General features: G+C 40.0%; 1 protein-coding gene across 1 annotated transcript in view; it reads right to left on the bottom strand.

Moving 5' to 3' along the window:
- LACTB2 (lactamase beta 2) overlaps window positions 1–10,745 on the bottom strand; it is a 27,822-nt gene that overhangs the window by 7,838 nt on the left and 9,239 nt on the right. Inside the window, exon 5 of the mRNA XM_006015305.2 lies at window positions 2,974–3,122. Within this exon, the coding sequence (XP_006015367.1) occupies window positions 2,974–3,122 (149 nt within the window). The remainder of the gene's footprint in view (window positions 1–2,973; window positions 3,123–10,745) is intronic.

The raw sequence follows: 10,745 nt of genomic DNA, 5'->3' as shown, positions 1-10,745 counted from the left end.
CTGGACCAGTCTGTGCTCAGGGTGTGCGGTGGTGGGAGTGGGGTTACAGCAATTTTGGGGAGGTGCAGCCCCCCAACCACTGCTCCCAGCACTGTTGCCACCCACCTGAAGCGCAGCCTGGCCCAGCCCCATCCCACTAGGAAGAGCCTGGTATGGCCCTGGCCCCAGCCTGCAGTGGCAGCTCCCCCTTCCCCACCCACAGATCCTGGGGCACATGTCCCCCATGCCCTCCTGGGGTGTGTGCAGAGCTGGGAGCCACCCCCACCTTCTCCATGCCTCCCAGATAAGTCACAGCTTCATCCCATGCCCTGCCCCAGCTGTGCAGTGCCTGCCCCAGCCCCACTCCCTCCCTCACCGCAGGGGCCTTGATCTGCTCCCCATGCCCCTTCCCTCCCCGCTTTTCCCACAACAGACTTACCAGCTGGACCTGCCCGCTCTCCACGCTGCTGGGCTGTGCTCCTAGCCACCTGTGTGCTGTGCTGCGGCCGTGCACATGCACGAGGCATTTATCAGCCACATTATCAGCCACATCAGACAAAAAAGCCGACTGCTGATGCTTTCAATTTTCCTCATATTGGTGCCGATCTAATATTGCGATCAATGTATCAGTGCACCTCTAGTTTTATGTGATGTAAAGAGCTGGCTTGTAAATCGTTATTTGGAAAATCTGTATCACGATTGCAAAATAGGCACCTACACACTAAAACCTTAGTGATGTAATAAAAATTCTTTGGATTTTAGTGATGAGACAAATTCATAATGATTAAGCATCCAAACTTTTGGATGATAATCTAAAATACTGAAATGCCTCCCTCAAAACCACTATTTCTTATGCTACTGTTTATTCCTCCAACAACAAACCTGCCCTATTACCATTTTTTTGCCTGCAAGGGGGAGAGGGACAAATTTAGAATCCCGGGGTGCATCTACATGTACAATTAATATGAAGAAATAAACTCTGGCACATACTGTTCCAACATGCTGGAGTTCATTGCTCCTGGGTGCCACATTTACACATGTATCCAGAACCACAGCATGCTGAGTTGGGTCAAAGCAACCCTGGCTGGCAGGGGACCTGGGGGGAGAGGTGGGGGAGAGGCCACCAGGACTGGTCTGACCCAGCTCAACGTGCTGTGGAGGAGCTGGCTGGGGCATGAGGGTGCTCCAGTGCGGGGCTAGCTGGCAAGGAGCCCCCCACAATGAAGCACTTTGTGCCCCAGCCAGCCCTATCAGCATCTACATGCATGTTGCTGCATAGTACATAATGCTGCAGCAGGACAGTACTTGTATTTAAAAGTACCAATTTACAACGGTATTTATTAGTTTACTGCAACTTAATAGGTAGATGTGTAGATGCAAAGACTTTACTGTGGAGCTAACTGGGCATCTTCGCAGTAAACATCTTGTGTAGATGTGCCCAAGTAGTCTGTGATACAGGTGAGAATGTTGAAAAGCCTGCCTGAATTCGCACTTGGAATCTCTTTCAGTTTCTCTTTCACAATGCAACTGTTACTGTGTTCCTGCTATCATCTAACTCAGTGGTTCTCAACCTTTTCGGTACCAGGACCCATTTGTAAAGTTTGATTGCCAGTCCCAACCCAGTGTCCCTCGCATCCAACCCATTGCCCCTTACCCCCAAGTGTGTGGGGTAGGGAGTGGGTGTATGTGGAGCATGGGGGTGGGGGGGAAGTACAAGCAGCCCCTTGCAGGCTGGAACTCTGCTTGCCTGCAAGGGAAGAGCCAGGGTTTCCCACATTTTTCTCTGTTAAAGGATAATCCATTTTTAAAGTTTGTTTGCAACCCTTTCATATATTCTTGTGACCCACGGGTTGAGAAACACATCCATTTATCTCACCCAACTCATCTCAATGTGATGAGTGGGCAACAGACTCCCTACCTTAATGCTGGGCTGATTTCTACTCTACAAAACAGCCAGAAATAGACTATCTACTCAGACAGGTAAAGTTTACAGCAGTTTCCACCTGACATTTATAACAGCCATAAGAGTGAAAGTTTGCTGTACCAAAACAACCCACATAGATTGCAAAACCCTTTATAAACCTGTCCTGCATAGGGTTTAGGAACTGTTAGACAGCAACAGTCTCCTCTCCTAGAATCCATCCCCCTTACTCTTAATTCCTAACTAGGAAGTTCTTAAAAGTGATACTGAGAGTGAAATGATCTCCATACTGTGAGCCCTAAATAGTGAGATTTACCCTTTTGAAGAGAAAGGTGTGAGGAAGCAGGCTTTAGACATCTGTCAAATGAATTATTTACATATCTTGCTTCAGATAACAAGATCCAGATTATTTTGCCCTACAGTGAGCAGATGAATGCCAGATTTCTAACATAGCCTTCTGAAGGCTGTGAGTGCCTGGGGTTACATGTTCTAAATCACTTTGTGGGACTCTAAACACCTTTGTATATAATAAAAAACCCTAAAAAAAAAAACCAAAACAAAAAACCAAAACAAAAAACCCCCCTATTATCTGACATTTTTCACTCTGATTTAACTGTTTTGTAACTTAAAGCTTTATCTTCATAAAAATAAGTTATTCACTAAGTTTAAAGTAGTTTGTTACTGAAGTTTAAGAAGTTATTAAAAACAATTTAAGTTCCAATCCAGGAAAGCACTTCAGCAATATGACTACTAACATACTGAATGTCATGATTTACCCTAACGAAGGGTTTTTGAACCTGAAAGCTTGCTTAATAACTATTTTCCAACTATTTGGGTTGGTCTAATAAAAGATATCAGATTCACCCAAGGAACCTTGTCATGCTTTACACATGCACAGACTATTTATTTTTCATAACAGGAAGCATATGCCAAGTGTGACCTTGTTCCATTATGAACTTTTAAAAGTCTAATACAAATACATACCCCAATGTTTTTAAATTCAATACAAAATAAGGTTGTGATCTTTGATTCTAATCTAGTTCCAGACGTAAAAACATTTTAACTAGTGTTACCTTGTACACCATCTTTACAAGCTCCATGGGTGTAAATGATTTTCCGGCATTCTCCTGGAACATATTTAAAATTTGCTGTTCGCGCATATTTCGGTGAGAAATATACTCTTGAATTTTAGCATCTACATCATGTACTACAGGGCCATGTCCTAAGTTTAAACACATTTACAAGAGTAGTGTTTTATATAACAGAATTACAGAATCAAGTTAATGAATAATTCATTTACAAATAACATCTCTCTCAATGAAGTGTACACTGATAGGCCAAAAGATTCTGTAGTCAACAACACACAAAAAGATCTGATCCCCCAGCTCAAATAATCAGGTATTCATTTACAGTGAGTTAAATGGGATTAACTATCAGTGCAATTCCAGAGCAAGGACTGAACCTACACTTCTGGATCAGAACAGCAGAACTGAAAAGATTTGAGTGTGAAAAGGTAACACTGCAAGGACAAGGTTGCTGTGGCCTACTTAAACACAAAACAAGAAAAAAAACCTCATTAGGAAATTAAATTAAAAAAAAGAAAAATATTAATTTGTCTGAACAGGAATAAGGCAATGGTAAAACAGGTTAACTATATTTGAAATAAACATTCCAACGTGGCCATTTCAATATGGACTCATTCAGATCATAAGTACTTGCTTATAGGAAGTACTTTGAAAACAAGTTAGGGAAAGACTACAATCCCTATCTAAAAAGAACTGAACTTTATATGGAAACTATCATAAGCAAACAGTTTATATAGGTGCTTTATCTATGAAGAAATTATTTGCCAAAATACAGGGATTTTTCTTTTTACAAACTGTTAAGGTACACAAAAATCCTAGCACTGTAATTTGGATGGTACGCACTTTGCATGCCGAGATAAAGGAAACTATGTTCATGTGTGTAAGATTGATTGTTGACTAACCCACTCATAAAACAGTTTCCTTTGCAGCTCTTCTGAATCTACATTTTTGGAACTTTTAATAGCCTATAGATGTATTTTGGAGTAAGTTGAAAAAAAAATCAATCAAAATGATTTTTTGTCCAAAGACTTTTGGGAAATTTTGACAGACCATCATATCTTTATCAGTCCCTTGCACCTTAAAAATAATTTTTCATTCTAGTTTCAAACTGCCTCTTGAAATCAAGGAACTGGGATACAGTGCAAAGCTCCTTTTCTCTGTGCAATTTACAATCCAAAGATTGAAGGCCTTAATTCTCTACTCCCTTGCACTACACAGTCATTTATACCAGTATAGAGAGGTTGTAAAACACTACCAAGATCAAATACCAGCATTTACTTGGGTCCATGAATCTTGGGCTCTTTTTCCTGTCTGGGGAAGTGGCAGCATAGAATGAACACAAAACACTCTTCAGAGGTTAAAAGTCTGTGTTGTATGAAGTAGCATCAAGTGAATTCTAAAATAATGAAGTACTGCTAGAATCTGTGGAAATTTTAAACCCGACAGGCAACTAGGAGGAACTTGTAAGCTTGGCAAAAGTCTACAAAGTCTTCAGCACAAAAAGGTTATGCATATTCAACTTTCATGCTATATTCAACACGTTCACACCTATATACAGCAAGCCTTATTTTAGGCTGTAACTGACACATATGGATGGTCATAAATATGTCTTAAATGTGTACTTTAAAAGTAAAACTTTCTAAAAATAATATCCTTCAATTACAGTTTTTTTGCTAAACAAAACAACTGTTACAAACTTACTATATGTATAATCGGTAACACCAATGGTATTATATGTTAAAAGGATATTGAAATGATTAGTTGAGGTAGGAAAGTGGAGGTGGTAAGACTAACTACCCGTCCTCTCTAAAGGGCCAAAAAGTCACATGAAGCATTCTCCACATATATGAATGCCACTGAGAAATATAGAACCATATCTGGACAGAAACCTGCTTCATCAACCAGTTTTCTGGGTCACTCACCACATTCTATTAGTTATAAACATATACCTTCCTTAAAGGAAGTATATTCATATTTTAATAATGTAGGTCCTCATATGGCTGCCACCATCATAAAACATCACAATCCCCTCTGTGTATGACTCCTGTGAAGTAGTGTCATTACCTTTACATAACAGGTGGGAAAACAAAGCAAAGAACTATAAAAACTGACCTGCTCTAAGTCACAAAACAAGTTTGTGGTGCAGCCTAGAACTGCTCCTTAGCTCCTAGTTCAGAGACTGAACTACAAGTTCATATATCATGCATATAGAATTCTGCTAACAGGGAAGGACTTTAGTCAACTTCTCCCACTTAATGGAAGAAATTCTACTTTCAGTTGGTAATACTCTCTGCCATCTTCGTAAAACCATAGATTACATGAAGACAGGGTAATGGGAAGTCTTAAAAGTTCACACTTTGAAGACGGACCATGTGAGGAGTAGCTAGGCAACTCAGATAATTAACTGCTAAACTAATATGGCAGTAAGAATGGGTTCAGATATGTTACTGAACCTGTAGGCATGGGAGACAAAAGAGAAGATGAGGGCAGATAGCTGGAGATCCTAGAAAGCCCATTGCAGAGCAGATTAGCTAATACAGCTAATGTTATTTTGTAATATACAGAAGATGAAGTACACTGGTGCATTTCAGAACTATAGTGAAAAAGCTGTTGAAAGAAAATAGAAAAATAACAATATTCTTTAATGTAAAAACAAATAACATAATCCTCAACCATTGGATTGTATCTAGTCACAAAATGTTTAGCAAAAATATGCTTAGACCCCTGTTGCCAGCTTTATAGTACAGAAGCACATAAACTGAGGCATACCAATTCCCTCCCTTCCTCTACAACAGTGATATACAACTTTTGAAGGCTGTGGACCAGATTAACCCAGTTCAGACTAGAGGTGGGGGGAATATGCTAGGACCCAGCCACTGCTGGCAGTTTTCTCTGTAGCAGCACAAGAAAGCAATTGCTGCTGAAGCCCCCTACTGCCAAATACCTCTAAAGTCCCATGTCTATGGGCCAATCAAATGGCTCCACCAGTCCAGATTCAGCCTGCAGGCCATAGGTTGCCAATCCCTGCTCTGTAATAACAACATGCAACCTTGCTTTGAAAACCAGGCCATTCTAAAGTGTATACTTCTAAAGTATATGCAAATATTGGTTTAGGTTAGGGATGTCAAATGTAGGACCCGTGGGCTGGATCTACCCACCAGATCATCAGAAGTTGGCAAGCACGGCTTACTATGAAATTCAAGGCTCTTTGGCCCTGCTAGCCATGGCCATCAGCACCAACCTTGGGTTGCCATAATTGGATCCCTCCCACTGCCAAGATCTTGGCCAACAGACCCCTCACCACCACCTCTGTATCCCTCACTGTCCCAGACCCCTTACAGCAGTGGCTGTGGCAGCTATCTCCATTTCCCAGGCTAGATCAGGCATGCAAGGAAACCCAAAGTCTGGATCTGGCCCAGTTTGACACCTCTGGTTTAGATGAATGTAGACACATATTATGTATTTGGAAGCCAAGACCTCTAATATATAATCAGCAGAAAGTAAATCAAGGTTATATACATGAGAAAGAACATTGTTAATGGGCTTTCTGCCTTACAATGCATGGTGCTCTTTTACAGTTTAAGGAAGAAACATGAAACATTTGTAGTGCCAAACACAGAAAAAACCTGGAAGTTTGTTCTACATTTGGAAAGCATGCCTTAAAAGAGTAGACAAATATCACCTATGGTTGGAAATGTCAGCCAAAAACAGTGGGTGTATAATTAAGCTGACATTCCATATTGAAAATATTTATGCTATAAAGTGGGAGGGTGGAAAGATTTCTGGTATGAATCTGAGGTTCATCTGTTAAATCAAAATTACTGTATTTTCTCACATACAACATACTCCTGAGATAAGATATGCACCTTGTATTTGAGAGGCGGAAAGCAGAAAAAGAGGTCTTTCTTTGTAATAAGCGAGTAGCAGCAGCTAGGGAGACAAACCTGCTCATTGTTCTTCCTGTGAATCCATGTAGACTTTACTTTCATTTTTGTCTAGAAAGTGGCAGAAACTACCATGGCCATATTTCTTGTATATAATACACACTCCACTTTCCAGCAGCTGGATTGTGGATAGTTTGGGGCAGGGGGTTAGAAAAAGGTGTGTGTATGAGAAAATATGGTATTTTGTTAATGTAAAGATCACCTTTGACTTTTTTCATAAACTACAAAAAAACAAGTGTATTAGCATCTCTTACTATGATGGTTAATTTTTTACATTTTAAATGTTTTGTTATGGAGAATCCAAATTCCCAAATCCATGTTTAAATATTAAACACATTAAAGATGATAAATACCATTAAAGTTTTGTTTGATAACTTAAATATTCCATTTTAAGTATTCGTATTTCTTAACTAAAAGATGGTTAATAGAAAAGTGTGGATGCCCTCTGGTGGCCAAAACACATTTTTTAGTTCTTATACATATTTTTAAGGTACTGGCAATGAATATATTCTGATGTATATTCAGTCCAAACCAATTCACATGCTTAGTAAAAATACACATGGAAAAAGGAGATATTTACATTAGGCAAATGGACTCACTGTGACAAAACTCTACCTAATTCAAAACCTCACATAAAAGCCTCCAAAGTGTGTTTGAGAGTAGGCTGGCTGGGAGAGAATAAAAGAAACAACAATCTCAGGAACAGGCTACTTATTCCGAATAACATTAAAGCACAAAATATAGTTACTCTTATTATAGTAAGAATTTTACTATATTAAAGAGCAGTAATAGAAACTGTTTTGATTGGAGAGTGTACTGTTTGCAGAAGTGAACAAATAATTTGTGGACTATGTATACAAATTAGATCTGACTGAACCTAGTATATATAACAGAATATTTATGGCTACTGACCACTGATAAAATATAAAAATATATACTGTATTGTAATAAAAATCTTAACTGAAATAAGCATATTAAAATGTAAACTACAGCAAAACAAGCCTTTGGTGGAATTTCATCCTTTTATAATAAGATAGGCAAAAAAGTAGTTCTGGCAGCACCAAAGGTCTATAGATCTAAGATAAGAGTCTGTATGGAGCAGAACTTTTGGGTGCTGAATCTATGGCCCACCCAAAAATCAAAATGATCTTTAATTAGTTTTTAAAGGGGCTTTTATCTCTACCTAATTCTACAATGGGGGGGGGAGGGGGAATGATGAGGCTCATGCAGTCTGAAACTAGACTGATAAAGGTGAGCACCTTGGTTCAATGAAGACTAACTACTGGATGAAAATTAGACCTTTTACATCTAACTACATACCCCAGAGAAGCTGGGTTTTTTGGTTGTAGCCATATTGGTCTAAGGCCATGGGCAGGCAAGGTACTTTGAGCAGATGTGATATCTTTTATTAGACCAACTGAGTCATTGGAAGAGAGCTCTTAGCAAGCTTTTGGGCACAGTCACCCTTCTTCAGGCATAGGGACCAGCAGACTCCCTATGCCTGAAGAAGGGTGGCTGTGCATGATTAAATGGTGGAAACTGGCACATTACTTGCTTCAATTTTTTTTCCTGGAGTGCAAAAAAAAATCAAAAGAAATGGACTATAGTAAATAAACTTTGTAAGGCAGGCAATATGGACTACTGGACAGAGGCCTGGGTACTATTCTCAGCAATACCACTGATCAGCTGGTAACTATAGGCAAATTATTTAACTTCACTTTCTTCATTTTCCGCATCTGTAAACAAGGTATCCATCAACTTTAATAACACTTCCCTCCCATAAAGTGATTTAAAAGCTATTGATATAGCATGTTATATATGCTAATTTATTTTAGAAGAAATACATTTTAAGTATATTATTAGGAGTAAATGCACAGGGCAGTGTCAAAAAGGGCACACTTAAAAGGTTAGGAAAGAAAATAGAAACAGAGGGATGAAGTCACTCATGCAGAATGAAGGTGTGAGGAAAAGTAAAAATATAAATGAAAGAGGTAGGAGTTAGGAAGTGAAGTTCTGAAAGAGTAGGGAATTAAATCTTAGTCGCATAATGAGTTTTTAAGTTCAGTCTTGATAAACAAGAGTCATGTTTTATATGAAAATTAATGTATTCCCAGAAGAAAAGAAAAGCAATGTCAAAGTCCAAATCAATCAAAAGATTGTTAACAGATACACAGTTTGAGGTCATATGAATACTTAAAATGGAATATTTAAGTTATCAAGCAAAACTTTAACAGTATTTATCATCTTTAATGTGTTTAATATTTAAACATGGTTTTGGGAATTTGGATTCTCCATAACAAAACATTTAAAATGTAAAAAATTAACCATCATAGTAAGAGACACTAATACATTTGTTTTTTTGTAGTTTCTGAAAAAAGTCAAAGGTGATCTTTACATTAACAAAATACCATATTTTCCTCATACACACACCTTTTTCTAACCCCCTGCCCCAAACCATCCACAATCCAGCTGCTGGAAAGTGGAGTGTGTATTATATACAAGAAATATGGCCATGGTAGTTTCTGCCACTTTCTAGACAAAAATGAAAGTAAAGTCTACATGGATTCACAGGAAGAACAATGGGCAGGTTTGGTTCCATAGCTGCTGCTACTCAGTTACTACAAGGAAAGACTTCCTTTTCTTCATTCTGCCTTTCAAACAGAAAGTGCGTATCTTATCCCAGGGTATGTTGTATATGAGAAAATACAGCATGGATTCATCAAGAGCAAGTCATACCTGACCAACCTGATTTCCTTCTATGATAAAAGCGACAGGCTTTATGGATGAGGGGAGAGCAGTAGACATGGTATACTTTAACTTAAGCAAGCCTTCTGACATTTGACTAGGATGGTTTAGTTAGGAATGATCCTGCCTTGAGCAGGGGATGGGCTAGGTGACCTTGAGGTCCCTTCCAGCCCTATTTTCCCCATGATTAACTGAATTTACGGTATAAATGTAGACTGCAGTAGAGACCTATACACTCCATAAACCACGATCACCATTGCCACCTTTTTTATACCACCCTAACCAAAGCAGCCAAAAAAGCAAATGGTCATAGGTACTTAACTAACCTACTTGCCCATTTCCTTCCATGTTTTTTTCAGCTGCGAGCAAAGTGCACTGGTTCTGCTGTACACTGCATGGGTCCTCTGAACTGTCAGTTCAGAACTTTTCAAAAGCGCAAATTTAACACTGAATCAAAATGATGTCAGCAAGAGAAATAGCTATTATAGTAGGCAGCCATGATGAGGTATAAGCAGAGTGTCCTGCAGTATTATATCTGCATTATTATTTGTCTGTAGTAAGTGGTCTTATATTGTTATAAATAGGTGGTGCACCAATAGAGATTTTGGGGGCCAATACCAATAACCAATTTTTAAGGAGGTATGTCGGCAGATACCAATCTGATTTCCGATACAACTGCATCCAGCTGGTAAGTCTGTTGTGGTGGAAGGGGACGGAGGATGGAAGGGGGGGCAGATCAGTGGCCCCCATGGTGAAGGAGGGAGTGGGGCTGGGGCAAGTGCTGCCCAGCCGGGCGAGGCGGAGCACGGTGTGGGACAGAGCTGCATCTTGTCTGGGTGGGTAGGAAGTGAGAGCGGCTTCCACCGCTGCGCAGACCCTAGGAGGGCATGGCGGAGGGGGGGGTGACTCCGGATCTGCAATGGGCGGAGCAAGTTGCAGCTGTGGGCCAGGGCCGGGACTGCGCTGGGCTCTTCTCGGCAGGGGCTGGGCTTGGGACGGGCAGTGCCAGTTCTGGGAGGGGCTACAGCCACCCCAAATTTCGCTGTAGCCCCCCCAACCTTCCATCCCAGC

This window comes from Alligator sinensis, unplaced genomic scaffold (genome assembly GCF_000455745.1).
Source record: "Alligator sinensis unplaced genomic scaffold, ASM45574v1 scaffold71_1, whole genome shotgun sequence".
NCBI lineage: Eukaryota > Metazoa > Chordata > Crocodylia > Alligatoridae > Alligator > Alligator sinensis.
This window is presented reverse-complemented; position numbering and strand designations above follow the sequence as displayed.